This window comes from Leuciscus leuciscus (genome assembly GCF_965113295.1).
Source record: "Leuciscus leuciscus genome assembly, chromosome: 3".
Taxonomy (NCBI): Eukaryota; Metazoa; Chordata; class Actinopteri; order Cypriniformes; family Leuciscidae; genus Leuciscus; species Leuciscus leuciscus.
This window is the reverse complement of record NC_138727.1, coordinates 26,421,282-26,442,999: the sequence shown is the minus strand read 5'-3', so window position 1 is coordinate 26,442,999 and position 21,718 is coordinate 26,421,282. Positions and strand designations below refer to the sequence as shown.

Genomic DNA, 21,718 nt, shown 5'->3' with positions numbered 1-21,718 from the left:
TGGTTCTACCGCCGTATAGAGCATCTCGAGCTCTCAGCCTCTCGTGTGTTTCGTAAGATGACATGAACCGCATGACATCACGGTCTGTCTGTTTCAGCCCCTCCCATTCGCATTCCCACATAACAATAACGCGCAATCCATAAACTTTTCGCAGGGTTTCTAGTTTTGCATCCGACTGCCTTCTGAGATCCCCAAAACACACTTTCGATAAAGGTTGAATTTCTTCTGCCTTAAATCTGCAGTCGTGACCGTGAAAAAAGCACCCTAGGAATTCCAAGGCTATCTTTGTCCCATTATCATCCTCATAATAACCATCTAGGTGATATGGCCCCACCGCACGTTCGCCAATGTTTACTGCATGTTCTATCTCCACGTTTTGACTCAATTTGACATACTCAAGCCATTGGATAGATACGTTTGAAAACGTCTTGTGTTGATTAATATAGGCGTGGCTGTGTGTTAGAGCCAGTGTGTCGCGCGAGAGAAAATTTGTTTTGAAAGTTTTCATACACACACCTGGTAATGTGATGGATTTGAACGGATCGATATTTGTGAAATTTATAAATTCGTCTCTGTAACATTTGCAGGCTTTTCGTAGAATAATTACATCATTCCTACAGTAAAAAGCGATCTCCTTTTTGAAGTCAAAGATATCATTCGATACATCTGCGTACCAAGTGTCAAATCTGACACGCTCGGCTTCACTCATTGTCTCATAACCGTAAAACTCTTTTGCAGGATAGGGACCGATATATTCTCCATTTTCTGGTTTATTGAAAAGGTGCGGAAAATAACCCTTCTCCTGTGTATCTAAGTTAAGGGCCTTGGGTATGTTAGTTAGTTTAAAGGGGATAAATTGCCATGAGTCGATGAACCGTTGTTTAAACACAGTATCATACATGTATAGAATTCTACACCCCTGCATAATAACTTTTGGCGTCAAACCCTCCCCGACAAGATAATTAAGGAGTAAATATGCATCAAAACCGGACGAGTTATGTGCAATAAACGTGTATCCTGTATATTTTGGGCGTCTGAAGTGTTTAATCAAACGAGCCACACAATCTAACCCCGCAGCTTCAAACGTCTCGCCTGTCTCTGTCATTGCACAAACATAATTTGCTATGTGTCTCCCATCTTGAACGAATGTTTCAAAATCATAATAAATGTAATTTTTGTCTTTGGCTTCAGGTTTTAGAGACTGAATGTAACATTCGTGACCACCGTCGCTCGTCAAAATCTCACAGCAATGTACACAATACTCTGGAGAGCATTTGTGAGGTTTTATTTTTTCACCACCAGAGGGCGCTCTATAAACCGCATGGCATTTTGAGCAGAATCTCACAGATTCACACTGAGACCTCTCGCCGAGGGTTTGTGATTTTTTATGTGTTTCGTAACAGAAGTTGTTTTTACAGAATCTTAGACATTCTGCACACTGTCTTGTTCTGCTCGCATACGTGCGACACGCAGATGTCATACATATCTTGCAAACAAACTGACATTCGTGTGTTTTTCTGTCTTTATGCCCCTTGAAGCAGTATTCACACACGTACGAGCTTCCAATAAATCCGGTTAAATTTTTTATTAGATGAAAATGTCCTTCGTGCAGAAATAGATGGACTGTCTTTGGGTGTAATTCGTCTGTGTTTTTGTACACAATCACCTTACCAGAACAGTCTCTATAAAAAACTACAATTTTTATGTCTAATTTATTTTCGAAAACCGACAAATTATGGAGACCTATCTGCTCGTGTGCCATAAAACCACATCCCGTGTGAATCTCCATCGCAGGTGTGTGTAACTCTTGATCTGTGAAATCTGGATTAAGGAAATATGCTAGACAGTAGCTCAAACACATTTCATTATCGATATTAATGGGGCTAAATAAATGCATTTTATTCCTACTGATACTCTCGCTGATAGCTAGGTGATTGATCTTTCTTCTTCCCCCTCCTGTTTTATCTCTCACAATTGAGATTTGTAATGCTAGGGTCGAGTCACTAGCCAGATCAGCATTACTCTGAGCAACTTGCTCAATCTGATTTATGAATAATGAAGCATCGTGGTTGTTATCAGGTGTTAATACTGCATTTACTGACCCCGGCAAACTTTCTCCTGCAAGCGCTATGTTTATGAACCCCGTCTCGCCCGCCAGCTGATGTGAAAGGTCAACCACCTCGTTTAGGATATTATGGAGGCGTGAATTATATTCTACAAAATCGGTGGTCTGTATTTGTCTGAGATCTAACGATCTCTGTAACTCTACACCGTTAAAACGCGGTCGTGGTGTTATCGTGAAACCCCGAACAACACCACCATCAGTCATCAGAGCATCTATCTCCGCACGACTTAACTCCGTAGGCCGCGTTTGAGATGTCCCTAGTGTACCACCTGTCTGTGCGCTCTCATCTCCATCATCCTCGGTCGGGTCTATCCAGCGATGCTGGTCGATTATAATATTATCCAATCTCTCCGTATTAGACAAAACACTACTATTTAGACCTCTTAACTGTTGACGTATTAAAATATTCAGTCTCTCATTATTCTCAGACGTACCTCTAGATCTTGAGCGAGTTATATCATCACACTCTGAGTCGGTTCTCTGTCTTTTAGGAAACATTTTGATATGTTTTTTATTTTTAAAATTGTGTGAAACAGAAGGATGCCATTAAATATACATCACAATGTTTTTAATAGGTATACATCATAAAATGTAGGGTATTAGTAAAACATAATCACCCATACACACACCTCTAGATAAAAAACAATAACAGAGAAATAGATTTTAAAAACTGAAACACAAATACAAAATCTCACACAGTTAGATAAAAAACAATAACAGCCATACGATTTTAAAACAATAACAGTGAAATGTTTTTTAAAAAACTAGTCAATCATCATTTTATGTAGGCCTGTCCCTCGATTGTCTCTGAATAATATGTAATCTTTCAGATATTAGGGACAGTACAGTAATTAACAATGAATGATCATTCCTCACCTCCAAAAGGTTTTGCTGAAGTGATAAGACCGTGTTGCGCAACTGTCTGTTTTCTTCCAACACACGGTCTTGGCAAACACCGAAAAATTCCACCGCACTTCTTAAATCGGCGGTGTGTTGATTCTGTGTATCAATGACTCTATGTAGAAGGTCCGTAATACCGGTCTGCCCTCTTGAAACTATATCCGCTGTCTGATGGTAAGTGAGAGGTAGTGTGGCAATTTCGATAACACGTTGGAAGCTTCTGTTTGCACTCCGTAAAGTGGCATAACTCAATCCACGGAGATCTGCAGGATTGTACAGAGGACTAAACCTCTGGTCGTCTTCATCACTGTTTTCTGATAAGTCCCGTTCCGAATTGATGCTCTCCAGTACCGATTGCTGAGAAGCCAAAAACACCTCGGCCCCTCTTTCTGGAGAAGAGGTGATTTCTTCTAAAGAAAAAAAAAAAAAAAAAAAAAAAATATATATTATATGAATTATTTAATATAGATAAAATATAGTCTAATGAAACAAGAAATCTTACCGTATTCATCCGTATTCGGACTCTCGGGAGAATATTTCTCGAATCGTTTCTTTCCTCCAGTTGTCGATGTAACAGATGTACTGTTTTCTTCTAAAAACAATATTCGGTTAATTAAAAAAATTCAGCGAATAAAAAATATAAAAGATTAGACCAAATAGTTTTCTTTTTCCCTTACCTCTCTCCGGATAGATTAATTCTTCTCCATAAATTTCCCGAAGACGTTTCACCCCTCTGTGTGAAGCGTCAATGATGTTAATCGATCCGGTGTTTGCCTCATCCAAAGACGGGCTCGAGCGGGAAGAATTCTCCTCTTCGACTGGACGTGAGGTTTGACTTTCGGTACTCTCTGTGTCCGCACAGACCACAGCTGTAGGGGTTGAATTGGGCGTGACGTCTTCGTAAATTTGATTGGCTGGGTCCGGCGGTTGGGTGGAGCTATGAGCCGGTGCGTCGTCTGTGATTTCTGTTGAAAGTAGTTTTTTCTTTAAAACAAATATTAAATAGTAAATATTTAAAAAAGACATGACAAAAATATATCCTCGTACCTTGAAAAAAATCACCTGGCGCGACACCTTCGGGGAATGATGTATCATCTGAAAATAAAAGCATTTATTGAGATATCTTTTCAATTTTGTAGGTTATGATTTATGATAAAAATACTCACATAAATCGTTAAGAATTTCCACTAATTCGGAATCAAAAGAGCGTTCGTCTCCTTCTGCTCCATAATGATGATTTGTAGACATTGCGCTGGCTCGATGGTGTGTCTCCTTCGTCGGTTGGGTACTCAAATGAAATACTCAAATGACTCCTTTTAAAGATTGCGATACGATGCGTTTTAAAAACACCTTTTTCCCCGCTTAATTTTCAAAGAAACCCTTCATCTCTGCATGTGGTATGGAGTCTGATACCTGATTTGTATGACTAGAAAAAACATGTCGAATTTGACCCATCTCTTCAAATAAGCTCTGCAATAAAACTAATTCACACAATTCCGTCAAAAAGAGAAAAAATTAAATATGCAGGATGCTACCATATGCCCCATAACACCTCGGTAGACATAGCGGCGCTCTGTGTGTGTGTGTGTGTGTGTGTGTGTGTGTGTGTGTGGTATGATAAGTGCGCGAGCCTTAAAAACTCTAGGAGACTATAGCCTACTTTTAAAATTATAGAATAATTTTGTGACAATTAAATATTGGAAACCGTGACTATTTACCACATTTCATATGGATGTTTAAAGTGGTTTACATAAAAACGGTATAAAAACGATAGATAAAACAAATTAGTATTTCACTTGAAGTTTCCGCTGCTTTTTAAACTCTTAACTGTGATGCTGTGGTAGGGGGATTCCTATGAGTGATGTCATTTGTATCATCCAATGACATTTGAGAGGTGTGTCTTAATTTCACACAACCTATGAGCTTTGAGAGGGGCGTGTTAGGGGGTGTGGTCTCTCCGGGTCGTTGCATCGGTTTTCTTTGGTCATTTAAGTCTGGCTACTGAGCTGACCGGACGTGTTTTCTATTTGGGAGCTTGAAGGGGGGTGTGGGAATTTCCCACGGTGACACCTGTTGGGGCGGGGCTAGGGGCGGGGTTTGTGTGTGGCTCTCTGTAGGCCTCAGACTGCTTTATTTCTGACTGACCTGTGGACTGAATGGACGCTCTACACTTTGCTCCACTACAACGAACCACTTATATATCTTTAAACTCCGAGTCTTTAACAACTGGGTATGTAAAAACGTAACACTTTTTAAACTAGTTTGTGTTTTATGTAAAAGTTTTACAAATACTGTCTGAAAGTTAAAAAACTCTTAACTTGTTTTAATGTTTTAACATCTTTAAATAACACTAACTCATTTTTTAATATCTCTTTTAGAGAAAAATGCAATTTTAACTTATTTCATTGATGTTTTGAAAGTGATGAATGTACATCTGTCTTCTTTAATAAAAACCACTGATCTCACACTCTGGCTATGTCTTTATTGTACATTTCTTTAAAAGTTTTAATTTACACTGTTTAGAACTACTGAGCGTGGGAAATTTTCCCACGCTTCAAATGTTCAACCCCTAAGGAGGCGTGACACAAATCCGATTTTCCCACGGTGTACTGTACAGTCCATAAGTGGGAGGAGCTAGCGTGGGAAATTCCCACGGTGTACTGTACAGCCCATAAGTGGGAGGAGCTAGCGTGGGAAATTCCCACGGTCAAAGGGGGCGGGGCTTTGAGGGCCATAAAGCAATAAAACTGTCAGTTTTATTTGATGGAAGGTGCCCTCTATTCTCTCTGAAGGTGTACTGTCGGTTGCCAAACGTGAATGCCAGCTTGTGTTGGTCGTCAGGGTGTACTGGAATGGTCCAGAATCCAGAGGCCACATCGAGTGTAGAGAAGATGGTGGCTCCTCTGATTTGTGGGATTTCCTGTTCCAGCTGAGTCATGGGCCATCGTGACAATGGCACCTGTTGATTTAATTTGCGATAGTCGATGGTCGGTCTCCACTTTCCATTAGGCTTGAGAACAGGCCATAGTGGCGCAGAGTATGTGCTGTTGCAGGCTCGAATGACATTTTTCTCAAGCATTGATTCGATGATTTCCCGCACCGGTTCGTGTGAGGCGATGGGAATCTTGTATTGCTTGACAAAGGTGGGCGGAGCCTCGGGGTGCGTGGGGATACGCACTGTGTGGAGGTCCGTCAGACCACAGTCTAAAGAGTCTTTCGCAAATGATTCTTTGAACTTGTATAGGACTTGTTTTAGTCTTTGGCGGTCTGCATCATCCTGAAGGGCATCAGCATCCTGTAGAATTTGTTGCACTTGCAATTCGAAACCTTGGTATGGTTCCTCTGTTGGTTTGTCATCAGTCGGGTTGGTTTCAACCGGCATGGCAGGTGCGTCAGCTTCACTGACGGGCTGGTGGGAGACTGTGTACACTGTGAGGTGTTGATCCTCTGTCAGCTCTGTTCTGCACACACGGTGTTTGGCTACCGACATGACAGATGTGATGGCAATGAATTGGAAGGGTGCTGTGAACAATGTATTGTCAGTATGTCCCTCAGGTATCAGTGCAGGTGGAATGGGCCCTATTACGGGTAGTATCAGTTCAAAGTCATGAAAGTCATTACTGACTAGCCATCCCAGTCGGTAGGCTTTGGGGATGCTGATGTCAGCTGCTGTGCAATTGTTGAACAGAATGTAGACTACCCGAGAGGACACTTCAGTGAGGGGTGTGGCTTCGAGGGTGAGTCCGAGTTCTACACATTCAGGTGAAGGTTGGAAGAAAGCCAGTGTGTGGTTTAGGGTTTGGCCCTGTCGCAGGTTGAGGCGCACGGCGACGCCTTTCGTGTAAGCAGGTACGACTGTTTCTTGTTCGTTGATGAGGGTGCAGACTTCAGGGATGGTCTGACCTGACAGTAGATTGTCATGACTGATGGGAACAGGTGGCAGTGAAATCAATGGGGCCCAAACAACCTCATTAAACATGTCCACATGAGCCTTGAGGCGAATCAAGATGTCTGCTCCAATGTAGACGTCGTGAGCTGGGTCTTCCAGGATCAGGAAGTAATGGGTCAAGTGCCGGTGATTCCATGTCAAGTTCAAGGCACAGATCCCTTTGGCAGATGTCAATGAGGTTGGTTCTGGGTTCAAAGGGAAACGGGTGCGTTTACAGGTGTAGGGCAGGTCTGGAGTCTTTTCAAGAATCGCATTGAACAGTGACAGGCTTATAGCTGAGTTGTCTGCCCATAGTGCCAGGATAATGTCTGTTGCGGTTACGTCCTGCAGCTGCAGGGGAGTTTTTACCTGGGGGCAGTAATTATCGGAGTCTGGCGTTGTTCTGAACGTGCAGAGTAGCGAACTTGAACCCTGAACAGCTGTGGGGATTTCATCCTCATGTCTGGCTGAGGGAATTTCCACGATCCTTGTGGCTTGGCATTCTGGCTCAATGGATTTGTGCGGCTGGAGGGGGAGGGGTTCGCGCACCTGAGCCCAAATTTGTAGATGCTTGAAGTCCAACAAGGGTTCAAAACGGTCCAGCAGGTCCTTGCCTATGAGAAATTGATAAGTGTTCACAGGGGAAATATACACAGGGTGGACTACGCTCATAGGACCGATTGCCAGGTGAATGGGAGCTAAGTTCTTTAGCTGGATGTCGTTCTTGCTGTATGACTGCACGTTCAGCTCACAAGTGTGGAATTTAAGAGTTCGGTTTTGTCTTTGCGCTTCACACTTGAGTTTTTGAAATAGTTGAGCAGAAATTAGCGTTAGGTCCGAACCTGTGTCCACCAGGGCTTCGAGCTGCATTTCCTTTTCTAAGGTGATGGTTAAGTACAGTTTTCGTGCCACTCCTCTCTCAATAAGGTTGCCCAGGAGTTGTGGCATGGGCTCTTGTGTGTTGATTGACAAGCAGTGGGGGTAGGTCTCTAGTGTCTCGTTGTTGGTGCAGATTACTAGGACAGCGCTGTCTGGCATTTTGTTGTGAGAGCTGCTGCAGTCTTGTGCAGGAAGTGTTGTCAGCTGGAGGGAGTGAGTTGAGCTGTCATTTGGCGATGCAGCAGCGAGTTCGATAGTCTTTGGTTTGACAGCAGTGTTTTGCGGGGCTGTCAGTTTGAGGGAGTGAGTGGAGCTGTCATTTTGTGATGTGACAGCGAGTTCAGCAGTCTGAGGTTTAACAATAGTTTCAGGTGGGCTGTCAGCGTGAGGAGCATTGGTTTCAGGCCTGTGGGCTAGTCATGCGGTGTCTGGTTTATCTTTGTCTTCCTTGTGAGGTTTCTTTTGGACAAGATTTCTCAGTGCTCTTATGAGTTCTGCTTCTTCGGGCGTGGCTGCACTGTTTCTGTCGGGTGTGGGCTCCATTTTGACTTTACCGTTGTCATGTCGAGATGGGTCCCTTGGCCGTTTATCTGGGCTTGTGGTTCGGGGAGATCGGGGTCGGCCCCTTCTGGGGTTGCGGTCGGCTTCCCAGCTGCCTCCGCCTTTTTGGTTGTGGGGGAAGCGATGCCGGTCCCAGGATCCACCGAAACGATCATTTTGCGGCCTTGGGCGGACACCCCCCCGGTTTCGCTGTCCTCTGCCGGCTTGGAACGGTCGGGACTGCTTGTTGCCGGGTTCGTAGTTGGCAGGCTGTGCACCCTCCAGGGCAAGTTCTGGACCGGGCGCAGCGACGGCACACACTGTGGGGTATTTTACAGGTTTTTCAGACACAGTCTTTTGTTTTACGTACGCTTTGTGGGCCAGGTCACGTAACTGTTGAATTGACAGGGTCCGTGGACAGACTAGAACGCCCAGGTGCGCACTTTGACTTGGGTGGAGATTCCGCAGAAAAAGCGTTTTGAAACTCACATCCTCTTCCATGTGTGCCTCATTCCTCGGTCCGAAGTAGGCGAGCCGCAGACGTTCGTAGTAGGCTTGCGGCGTTTCCAGACGAGCTTGTTTGAGGTCCATTGCCGCAATGATGCCTTGGTCCGAGTCTGGATCAGAGAATTCACGGATCAGGGCTTGTCGTAATTGTGGATAGTTCGTTTTAACGGATTCTGGCTGGCGATCCAGGAAACTTCTCACGATGCGCCCAGAAGTGGTCCGAAGGAGATATAACTTGTCCCAAGTCGTGACATTGTCCACAGTTTGCAAGTGAAATTCAATATCGGTTAAATAAGAGTGCACGTCGTTGCCACCTGCTGGATTTGGGTTGAATGTAGGGATGTTTCTTGCCAGCTTGTCCAGTTCTTTAGAGGCTGTGCGGTGACTGGTGGCTCGTCTTTCCGGGACGGGGCCAGCAGGTGAGGTAGTGTCAGGGCGTGGGCTTTCCTCTTCTTCTTTAGCTTTAATAGTTTGTCTGTGAAGTGCAGGTTCGCGGGTGAGGAGAGACGGGGTGGTGTGTGTCTCCCCCTCCCGCTTATCTTGTAGGTCGTACACATGTTTGAGTTCACAGTGGACCATGTCCAGCTCGCCCTTAAGCTCATGTCTTTGTTGGATGAGCTCGTCAATTTCAGCTCGGGCTTTCTGCAAAAATGTTTCACAAACTTTGACTCTAGCGTCTCTGTCCGTTAATTCTGTGCGTGCTCTTGCTAGCAGATCCTCTCCACGTAGCAGCTTGGAATTTAGGGCAGCCGTGGTCTGTTTCTCCGCCTCCACTGTCCTGTCCGTGTCCAGACGCAGGTCCTCCAGGGCCTGCTGTAATCTTTCCACTTCCTGTTGTAGTCTTTCCACTTCCTGTTGCAGTCTTTCCACTTCCTGTTGTAGTTCCGGGTGTGTTTCCTCCTCAGTTCCCAGAAGTAGCTCGTCCAGTTGTTGTTGTGCCAGCTCCTTTTGTTTGCAGGCCTCCTTTAGCTGAGTTTTTAGTCCAGCGGTGTCCTTTTCCAGCTTGGCTTTGTCCTTTTCCAGCTGGGCTTTGTCCTTTTCCAGCTGGGCTTTGTCCTTTTCCAGCTGGGCTTTGTCCTCCTCCAGCAGACGTGCCTGGGACACCAGGTAGTGAGAGAGACTCCCGATGAGGCGACTCCATTCTTTTGAACTGTAGGCCTGCGTGGGGTCCTGGGACATGATCTGGTCCACGTTGGCGTCCAGTTCCTGTTGGGTCAGGAGTTTTGGGTCACCGAAGTCTTTGGATAGGCAACCGGAGGTCATGGCGGCCAACCACGCCTGTAGGCTACTCCAGTGAGCTGCAGGGCTGGGTGAGCGCGACATGTTGACTCACTGTAGGCGAGAGAAAACACAACACACACACACACAAGAAGGGCCAATGCAATCGTGTCGTGAAGCTAATAAACTATAGGACGGTGTGCCGTCTATAGAACTTTGGGCTAACTGACTTTAGACAGTTAGGCGGGTCAGCCTAGGACCCGGAATAGAGACTGTTCAGTTGTCCCTCTATTACTTAGCTTTCTGGGGTCTCGTTGGTGCACTGAAAAACAAGTTACCACAGAACATGCAAGGCACGAGTAGGCGAGGATTTAAAGGGGAGGAAGAAACAGAAATTGAACACAAAAACAAAAACAAAAAATATCAGTGATTTGATCTGAGCTGTAATTTGGACACTAATAGCACAAAGGATGTGCCTTGGGGGAGATATTTAAGATTATGTGGCTTATAGTGGGAGGCAGAGTTTTCTTTTTTTTTTTAAATGATTTAGTCTTACCTGAAATGGACGGAGGTCGCCCCGGCCGGCCCTCCCTGAGCGCGGTCAACCTTCCTGGCGCCCCGAACACCTGGCCGCCGTGACCTTGGATTCTCCGTTACTCTGCTCACGGACACGACCCCTCAAACAGGGTGACTTTTAACACAATCCTAGTAGTTCCGGAGATATCAACCAACCAAACGCAATGCAAAGGTGAGTGCGTCACAGAACGGTGGCAGGGGCTGCCTAGTGTTTGCGCAGCGGTCTCAACAATTGACTCTTGCGTCGGTTTTTATGGCTGACACTCCGAAGCACCGGATTGCTGAGGTCACGCACTGCGTGCCGTCGCCCGTGGCAGAGGTAAGAGAAACTCAAGGGTCACCGCACGGTCAGTGTCGGAAACGTCAGTCGGGAGACTCACCCACAGAGGGCGAACCGGGACTCCTGTGGTCCACTGCAAGTGCTGAGATTCTTGCCTATAAAAGCCACAACATGGAGTGAAACAAGGGACTCTAGAGTGAATTAAGATTTCTTGCTTACACCAAATGGGTTATGTGGTAAAACAATAATAACAAGGTAAAACTTCGCAGAGAGAAAAAAAAACAAAGTAAAATTAAACCAACCTTGAAACGGAAAAACCGAATTAAAAGGGTGTATGGTCTTGTCAGTTAAAGGTGAAACAGAAGATGGTTAGCGGTTTCTCGATGTAGGTGGAAACAGGAGAAGCGGTGCGGTAGACCACTGTAGTGGTTTAATAGAGCCTCTAGGGGGCGCTCTTCCTCTCGTCGGTTCGCCTTAACTGTTGGACACACTTAAACTTTTAATTCAAAATTGGCTTAAAATCAAATCCAAATAATCCTGGGGTACCTTAACAGAGAATTCGAATGGTTATTTATAACAATCAAACAACACTTAAGTTATTTTGTAATGATTACAAACTAATCATTCGGAATCAGCATCTATGGAATGAAATTCAACAGAGTAAATTTGTAGAAAGCTGACTTGGACAGGGAGCTTCCACTAGGGGGCTCTGTCTTTCTCAGGGGTATGATGATTGGAAATAACAAAAAAAAAAAAAAAAAAAAAAATTTTCTTTTAGAAATGGAAGGATTTCAACAACAAAATAAAATAATCACTATAACATTGAAGTCGTTATTAAATGATTATTTAAAAACGGGAGTAAACCCAAACAGAATCATCAATGTAGATTTAAAAGTGGAAAACACAGCAGGGTATAGTGACCCCGAGGAGAGGAGGGATAGTTGACCTGGAGGGGTGTGGCCACGTGGGGCACTGTCCTCTTCCGGGTGAACTATCAGTGCTTTTGGACTGAGACACTCTATAATTTCCGGTTTCCTTTCTGGGAATCTAAATTCACAATAAAATGTCTCAGTTCAAAATACAAGGGTTGTTTTAAACGAACTTAGCGAGCTGTAACTGCAAATATGTATTTAAACAGCTTCTTAGAATTACGACCGCAAAATTTTTTTTTTTTTTTAATCACCAAAAATCAAGGCGGAAGGAAATGGCCGACGGGTGTTTACCCCGTCGTTGACCACGCGGTGGCAGTGTTGCGCTTACGCGGAACAAAGACACGAGGTGGTAAATTTAAAACATGAGAACAATACACGCCTGTAAGATTGACTTCAGCGATCGCAATTTCACGCGTGCAGGCCTTTTACAAACACAAAAATCACACTGCAAATAAATTCTTTAAAAGGTCACGCAGACCTTTTGCAAACACAAAAATCACACTGCAAATAAATTCTTGAGAGATCACGGCGGATCTTTTGTTTCTGTTCTGTGCAGAACTATAACGTGGGTTTCTTTGCTGGTTAGCGAAGCCAGTGGTTTAACCCGTAATGTGTCGTAGCTAGCGACATGCAATAGAATATTCTTTCTGACCGGAGTAGCTTACTTTGCTCTCGGGATTTACAGAAGTACCGGTAACAATGCCTGATGGACTCCTTTGTTCCAACACAGGTATTAAAACAGAATTACATGTACGGTCAAGTAAAAGAGATGTTTATTTTCCTCTAATTTTGGACTCGCAACAATACTGTAAACTTAACTGCAGTTTTTTTCTCCACGACCAGACTTAACTGGTGGGTTATGGCTTTTTGCCCTTTGATCAGTTTTTCGAGTCGACTTATTCAGTAATTCAATACTTGTTTAGTAACGTTACAAGATTCAAACGCGCACAAAAACGTTAAACTTTCAAAAATCACACATGAATATCAAATTGCACAATTTGCATCAAAACTGAGTATGAGAGTGCCCGCATTCTCCACCAATATTTATGTAACAACAATGACTTTGTGTTGGGGAATTAATTAGCTCAAATTAGCGGTAATATTCATCAATGTGAATATGCATCTGTTGCTTCCATAAATTAATTTATTCAAATTAGGGAATAGGTCACAACCTCGGCTTGTATCAGCGATTACACAGTTACTTGTAATAATCACTGATAGAGACGGGTAGAATTTACTCAATTTGGGGGAATTTGAGGTAAAAGTTGAAGACTGTTCATTTATCACACAGATTGGCCGTCCAGCAGACAGAATGTATGATTCATGAACAGAAATCGGGCGTCTTTAACACTGATAGATAACACTTTCTTGTGGCCACAAAGAAGATAATTATCTTCGTGTTTTAGACAATTTTAGGTTTCTTTTAAGAATAAAAGAAATCGTAGAGCTTATAAGGTAAGATCTGCACTACTCAGGGACTCAGAATTTGAAACAAAACAGGCAAACTTAATTCAAATGATTTAACAAAGTTTATTTAAACAAGCTAGCGATTACACAATCATTTAAAATCACGCAGGAGTAAAAATGCATAAACAAAACAAGCAATATAACGATCGTAATACAGAAATACAACAAAATAAAAAGGTTTGAGAGAGAGAGAGAGAGAGGAAACTAATAGTGAAGAATGGAGATAAGAATGATTTTAGGTGTTCGTGTGAGATGTTGAGAGGGTAGCGTTTTGTAAGGAGAGATGGGTTTGCCGACAGCTCCGTGAGCACGTGGCAGTGTGTTTATCTCGGCACACGTGGGTGAGAGTATGTGTGTGCGTGAACGTGTATGTTTGTGTGTGTGAAAGAGAATTTAGAGAGAGAGATAGAAACAGTTTTAGTCATTCACCACCAAAACCCCAACGTTTCTTAGTAATATTTAGACACTTTAAACAGCATTTCCTTCAGATTGCAAATTTAAAAGATCTACGTTACTCTGTTTGAAAGATCGGCCTTCCTTGGGTGCTTTCGTCTGTGTTGGGTAAAGACACCGGGATCACGTGGTCACAGCGTTCTGGTTGCCGTGGCGACTTGAAGCGAGCGAAGACTCAGCAAAGATTATCTTTAGCCTTAAGTTGATTTTGTGGGTTGGTTTCAGAAGACTATACTATAGTAGTTCTAAGAAAAGACTTGGAAATAAAAGGAAAATAAAAAGCGAGCGGAGCTTCCTTGAGGGAAGGAGGCGTGTCTTCTTTCTCTCTGGCGGACTGCAATGAGAGGAAAGGGGGCGCGCAATTTTAAAGGGCTAAACTCACGCCTCCCTCACGTACGTGGGCCAATCGTCTTTAACAACGTATGGGCCCACCTCCTGACGTTTTGAGGTCTATACGCCTCCTCTTCCGCGGGGTTTTGAACGATGAATTCGTCCATAACTTAATACCACTGGTATTTAATAAAACAATGCATTCTCTGATATTTTGTGTTAAAGATTCAGCATCGTTGTTGTTCGTGGAACACGGCAATACCGCGAATGACAGTTCTAATATCTGAAATCAAGGAGGTACATCATTTCTTGTAATTGTGGACACCACAGAGTGATTACAGGCCAACAAACTACATAGGCATAATATTTGGGACAGGGGATCAGACACACATCAAGAAAATACATTTAAAATATTTCATACAAGGATTTGAGTCCCACGTGGTGGACCTGCGTGTATTTCTGTGTGTGTGTGTGTGTGATGTCAAACAGAGTTCACACCATGCGTTGAACTTTTGGCTTTCCGAGCCGGGGAGGGTGAGGGTGTAAATGTGTGTACGTGCGTTTGAGTCCTTGGATTGATGTATTAGGCACAGAACGCATGTTTTGGGCATCTGGTCTCTAAAACACTGTTTTATTGTTGTGAAGAGTTAATTAGTGTCTATGTGTAAATCAGTGTCCGAGGGACTCCCTAGGGGGGAGTGCTTTCGGGATCGCTCTCATTGGTCAGCGTGAGGCTCTCCCGGCCATAAACAGACGGTCTCTGTTGGTTTAGACGTAAGAGATCATGTAGAGTGAGAGATAGTCAATGATTTACACCATTTTTCGGCGCCGTTTGGGCTGCACGTCTTGCGTAGAGCAATCTCAAAACAGCAGAGGTGTCGTAAATGAGAGTTCTTTGGAATGTGAGAATAGCTTGAGTCAGAGCGAGACAGGGGTTTTGTAGATTTAGACTGAATTAATTAATTTGATTTAATCACCATGCAGCTGGTGATCTGCTCTCCGTTACATCTATCAGTGTTAAAGACGCCCGATTTCTGTTCATAAATTATACATTCTGTCCGCCGGACGGCCAGTCTGTATGATAAATGAACATTCTTCAACTTCTACCTCAAATTCCCCCAAATTGAGTAAATGCTACCCGTCTCTATCAGTGATTATTACAAGTAATTGTGTAATCGCTGATACAAGCCGAGGTTTTGACCTATTCCCTATTTTGAATAAATTAATTTATGGAAGCAACAGATGCATATTCACATTGATGAATATTACCGCTAATTTGAGCTAATTAATTCCCCAACACAAAGTCATTGTTGTTACAATCCTTTGGGTTTAACTTAACATCCTTTAATGTGTGTAACTCAGACTTATATCTGAACTTCCTGTATGTATGTGTGATTAATGTTGTTTTGATCATATAGTTATGATCTTCGAGTGTTTGGCTCTGAAATGTGTTTTTGAAGAATGTTCTCCCAGTAGAATCGCATCCCGTAACCCGATCTCATTGGCAGGTCATAAAATTTGACCACCGAGCCCATCCAGCCCTATGCAAAGGAGACAACAAGGGCGCAACATTCCAACGCACACACACAAACACACTCTGGACTTTGAAACAGAAACCCCCTACAGAAAAGGACTTTTACCCATAAAGTCACTCTTAAATGTACTAAATATATAAATTTGTGTGTTAAGAGGTGTGTGTAAACCATAGGAAAGCATATGTCCTATTTGTAACATTAATAGAACTGCAAATGCCTATACTAATGCATAATAATGTATCTTTGCATTGCTACAACGTCTATATTCTATTTTTGATATCTCTGTAATCCTCTCCAGCTAACGGAGTTGAATTTTGATAACCAATTGCAATAATTTGTATCGTTTGACGCCTTTCATATGTCTGGAAGCAAATCTTCTCAAATTCGATCTCTCATACATGACAGTCAAAGTGGGCGTTTCTTCACAAACAAAGAAACCTCTTCCCGCTTCAGATCAGAGGATCCGATTCGTCCTCCACGAAAAAGGAGGCGTACACGGGATTCCCTTAAAAGTCCGAACCTTCAGTTTAAACGCTCTCTCTCAACTCTCTCTCTCTCAACTCTCATCCCTGATCTCTCACCCTTCCTCCTCTTCTCCCCGGCGCAGCGCTTCTCCAAGGAACATCTGAAGGAGGCCCTGGCCTTCTCTATCGAACGAACACATGTTCGAGTCGTAGCTGCGTCCTTTGCAACCAAGATTTGCAACCTCTCCCTGCCCGGGAGATGAATCTGAACTTTCTCGGTAACGTTACATTCAGTGAGCCTTTCCCGCGACACCGGAAGACGCAGCAGAAACAGGACACCATCCTCGCTTCCTGCCTCAGCCTCAGCCTCACCCGAAAGAGCACAGAATCTTGCAAGTAGGCTATATTGATTCCTATAAAAGCTGTTCCAGGTGTCTCGTGAACTTAGGTTTCTGTATGTAATAATTACTAGCTTTTCCCTTCTCTCTATTTCTTTCTTTTTCATTTCATTTTATTCTCTCTATCACGTTATGTTTTATGTTTTGGTTTGGTTAAATGTTTGTGTGTTTTACTGTTTGCATTTTTACGTACGTTTATATCGTAGCTCATATAATCTCTAGTTTACATTTATTAAAAATCAATTTATACTTTTAACTGTCTCTGTGTTTGAAAAACCCACCTTATGAGTCAATGAAATCAAAAGATCTAAGCTACAAGCTCGATATTGACTACCTTGAGTTGTTTTAATTCATAAACTCAGGAAGTTTTATGTTCGTGGCCAGAAGATAAACTTTCTTGGAGTTTGTAAACAGGAAAACTCCTTCTTAACTGATAATCTTACATTTATTCGCTGGACGAATGACTGATGACGAGGCCAGTTACAGAACGAGGTATTTCCGAAAATTGATAAAGTAATGTATATGCGATTTATGAATTATGACCATGAGTTATGATTAGTAATATTTCTCAAATTCCCTATATTCTTGAGCTAATTCGCATTGACCCAGAGTCGTTTACGTTACAGGATCTAGCTGGATCCCTTCTTTATCCAGGTAATCAGCTACGTAAGATTGTTTTTCTATCTCTGTCACTACATCGGACGGATACCCCGAGGCTTCCTGTTTCAGTTTGAGGAATGTTTTGACATAATCACTGAATAACGTGTCGGAAGTGTTTGGGAAATGCCAGACCTTGTGAATTTTGACTATCTGATAACCATGTTGAATAGCTTTCTGGAGCTCGACGGTCACCCATGTGCCTGTAATACATCTCTCAGCCTCTGTGTGGCAGCATTGTGTCTCCTGAATCTGATTTTCTGCATAGAGGAAACATTAGTTTCCCCCCACATCTGTAAGGCAGTACTGGATGGTACAGACCACGCGGGGGAAGAACTACCGCCTTTATGAGGCCAAAATAATTCTCTACCGGTTCAAAATCCTTAAAAATAATTTTCGGATGACCTATAGGGTACGTTTTAGTAGCCTGGACAAACGGGTATAATGATGTGAAATCATAGTAGTCGATTCTCTCATCTTCAGCTGTTTTGTGGTAAAGTTTATACGCATTTGTTCTTCCGCCGTAGAGCGCATGCCTTGGGGATAGGCGTGTAGGTGCCTGGTATGCCTGTGTAAACTCTATCACGTCAGGGTCTGTCTGTTTCAGCCCCTCCCATTCGCATTCCCAACATAGCGATACCACATAGCGTAAGCCATAAACTTTTCGGAGGGTTTCTAGTTTTGCATCCGACTGCCTTCTGAGATCACCAAAAGACACTTTTGATAAAGGTTGAATTTCTTCTGGCTTAAATCTGCAATCATGACCGTGAAAAAAGCAACCTAGGAATTCCAAGGCTGTTTTCGCCCCATCATCAGCCTCATAATAACCATCAAGGTGATATGGTCCTACCACACGCTCCCCATAGTTTAATGCATGTTCTATCTCCACGTTTTGACTCAGTTTGACATACTCAAGCCATTGGATAGATACGTTTGAAAACGTCTTGTGTTGATTAATATAGGCATGGCTGTATGTTAGAGCCAGCGTGTCGCGGGAGAGAAACATTTTTTTTTTTACATTTTCATACACACACCTGGTAATGTGATTGACTTGAAGGGATCGATGTTTGTGAAATTTATAAATTCGTCCCTGTATTTTACACATGCCTGGCGTAAGATGACCACATCATTCCTGCAGTAAAAAGCGATCTCCTTTTTGAAGTCAAAGATATCATTCAATACACCTGCGTACCAAGTGTCAAATCTGACACGCTCGGTTTCACTCATTGTCTCATAACCGTAAAACTCTTTTGCAGGATAGGGACCGATATATTCTGCATTTTGTGGTTTATTGAAAAGGTGGGGAAAATACCCCTTCTCCTGTGTATCTAAGTTAAGGGCTGCGGGTATTTTTGCAAGTTTAAAGGGGATAAATTGCCATGAGTCAATGAAACGTTGCTTAACCCCCTGAGGTCTACGGTATCGCCGGCGATACCAGCTCGCTTTTTTTTTATCAATGTAAAAGAAACTCATAAATACTCTGTTGACTTTGATTTTCCATAGGAGTTTCATACATCAATCGATTCTGTTAAATGTGTATTATTTTTGTGTATACTCACAATAAAAACAAAGTGTTGTGCTTTTTGCCAAATAAAGAAAAATAAACACGAAGCGAGTTCTGCCTTCTCTCTGCCAGTGAAGTCCATTCTGAAACGCGTCCGAAAATGAACAATAACTGAGCGAATACTCAGTCAAACAGGCATACAGAGACACAGGCATGAAGCTTGAATTCTCTTCTTTTAAATGAAGTAATTTATATAAAAAACTAATATTTTCATCTTGTGAAATCTGTATTAAAAGAGAGCGATTCCAGTCGAGCTCATCTCATCTCATTACGTTATAATCGGCCACGCCCACGGAGAGCGCGCGCTATTCAAACGCAAATGACTGAGACGATCCCATACAAACTGTGAACGCCCACATATCAGCTCGAGAAAACACATCAAGTTTATTCAGATAAGTGTAGTTGTCTACACTGTCTCGCAGCGCTGTGAGGAATAATAATAATGGAAAACTTACCTCAGAAGTGCTGGTATTTCGAGGAGCAACGGATGGAATAATGTAGTAAGTTTTTTTTTTCATTCTCAAGTAAATCGCGTTTCTGTGTGAATGAATGAACGAAAGAGATGCGCTGTTTACCACAACTCGCAAAAAGACGGTTTAAATTTGAATTGCGTTTCTGTGTGTGAATAAATGATCTGCTTTTAGCAAACTATTTTGCTATACTGAGTAAAATCGATTGAAATATGTTGAAATAAAATGTATTTGTATAAGCAACGTATTAAACTGCAAATTAACATTTATATTCCTTATAATAAAAACGAAAGACCTATGTTACAGACATATGAAAGACAACATTTCGTTGATTAGTTTTGGATAGATTACACATTTTTACTGTAAAATATCTGCCACCTCAAATAAGCTTTTGTTTGCCAATTTTTGCTAATATGTTAAATATAGTATGTTTTGTCAATGTAGGCTATATTCGAAGTTTGAAATATGTATGATAAAATGTATACTTTAGTTTTTACAAAGAAAGATTACACTTCAATTGTTGTTGTAATTGTAACCTTTTTAATAAAAATATATATATTTACAAGGTAGATGTAAACAAATTTTAAAAGGTAAATATAAGCATTTTCTTTAAATAATTTTTATTGTGTTTTATTATTGACAAATTTGGGGAGAGGATACATATTCCAAAACTGAAAATACAGTATGAGAATTAACTGCACAATTAATAGACATGTTTTCCTTGGATATTATACAATTTGCAAGCAAAATGTATGAAAAAAAAAAAAAAATTGACATGCTTCCAACTGTGAACCAATTTGGTAGAATATATATATATATATATATATATATATATATATATATATATATATATATATATATATATATATATATATATATATATATATATATACTGTATATATATTGCTCTTGCATTCTTTCTTGTGGCTATAGGTGACACACCTGAATGAATGGCTCATTAAGTATGCGGGCCCCATTGTCTCCTAAGGTGTGAACCACTACATATGCATGATGCTGTTGAATGGTTGACGCCCCTTGCGCATATTGCCTTTACAAACAAAAAGTGTTTTACAAGATTTAAATCAATGTATTGTGTTATGTGAATGATAAGGGCAGGATGATTTTCACATCATTTTGAAGAAAAAACTCTAGGCAAAGACATCAATTAGTCAAAAGTCTTATTGACACGTATTTAGTATGTGTTTTGTGGCCTTATTTCAGAAACTTTAGTTTTTTGTTTTTTCAATAACCATGCATAAACATTATTCTCTCAAAAATACAAACATGTACATGCATGTTGCTCACATATTATGGTAGCCCTGTTTGTGCTAAATAGAGTGTAATTATACCTTTTCCATTAATATGTTTATAAGCAACTGAAAAAAGCACAAATGTCAGGGCATGTCAGAACATCTCAAGGACCCCAAAAACCCCTCAGACCTCAGAGGGTTAAACACAGTATCATACATGTATAGAATTCTACACCCCTGCATAATAACTTTTGATACGAAGCGATACGACGCGTTTTAAAAACACATTTTTCCCTGCTTCATTTTCAAAGAAACCCTTCATCTCTACATGTGGTATGGAATCTGATACCTGATTTGTATGACTAGAAAAAACATGTCGAATTTGACCCATCTCTTCAAATAAGCTCTGCAATAAAACTAATTCACACAAATCCGTCAAAAAGAGAAAAAATGTAATATGCAGGATGGTACCATATGCCCCATCAGTGTTGGGCAAGTTACTTAAAAAAAGTAATTAGTTATAGTTACTAGTTACTTCTCACAAAAAGTAACTGTGTTAGTAACTGAATTACATCATTACAAAAGTAACTAATTACCAGGGAAAGTAACTATTGCGTTACTTAAAAAAAAAAAAAGTTTAAATATAAGAAATTTCTTGGATACCCCCAATATGAAATGTTAAATGAATGAAATTGACACTAAATAGAACATCTTATTATTATAAAACATTGTACACTAATCTACACTATTTTAATGTTGCTGTGGGACAATGTGAGAGACACCTATTAACTTAAATATTAAAATATTATCATTACTATAGTGCAACAATAAAACAATAGATGGTTTAGAACTTTTAATATTTATTGCACAGACCACAACTGGCCAACAAATAAGTCTAAAAATAAATTATGCTTCTTAAGAAATGTACCAAAAATAAATAAATAGTAGCCTAATAAAAATATACATACACATACACTAGTGCATATAATTAAAATGATAAAACTCACACACCTTTACAACTGCTAGACATTCTGTATAGCCTACTTGAAGTATTTCCTTCCTTTTTGTAAGTTTAACAAAAAGTGCTTTCAATATAATACTGAACAATGTATCAACATAAATAATAATAATACAATATAATCTTTTGGGGGTTTATTTTTATAACCTACAGAGAACGTCATCATCAGAGGTTATTTTAGCCAAATTCTAGTCGTGTTTGCCGCACGTGCTCACAACCGTCAAACA

General features: G+C 41.4%; 1 protein-coding gene across 2 annotated transcripts; it reads right to left on the bottom strand.

Moving 5' to 3' along the window:
* Positions 1-1,765: 1,765 nt before the first annotated feature.
* Positions 1,766-5,051, bottom strand: LOC309494118 (uncharacterized protein). 2 transcript variants are annotated; one of them, XM_082163333.1, is made up of 5 exons: positions 4,192-5,051; positions 4,073-4,120; positions 3,703-3,990; positions 3,528-3,617; positions 1,766-3,435 (listed from the first exon to the last, which is right to left on the bottom strand). In XM_082163333.1, the coding sequence occupies exons 1-5, from the start codon at positions 4,271-4,273 to the stop codon at positions 2,906-2,908; spliced, it is 1,038 nt and encodes a 345-aa protein (XP_082019459.1). In that variant the 5' UTR covers positions 4,274-5,051; the 3' UTR covers positions 1,766-2,905. The 2 variants fall into 2 exon arrangements, with proteins under 2 accessions (XP_082019459.1, XP_082019460.1); XM_082163334.1 differs by having other exon boundaries at positions 3,528-3,614.
* Between the last annotated feature and the right edge of the window lie 16,667 nt (positions 5,052-21,718).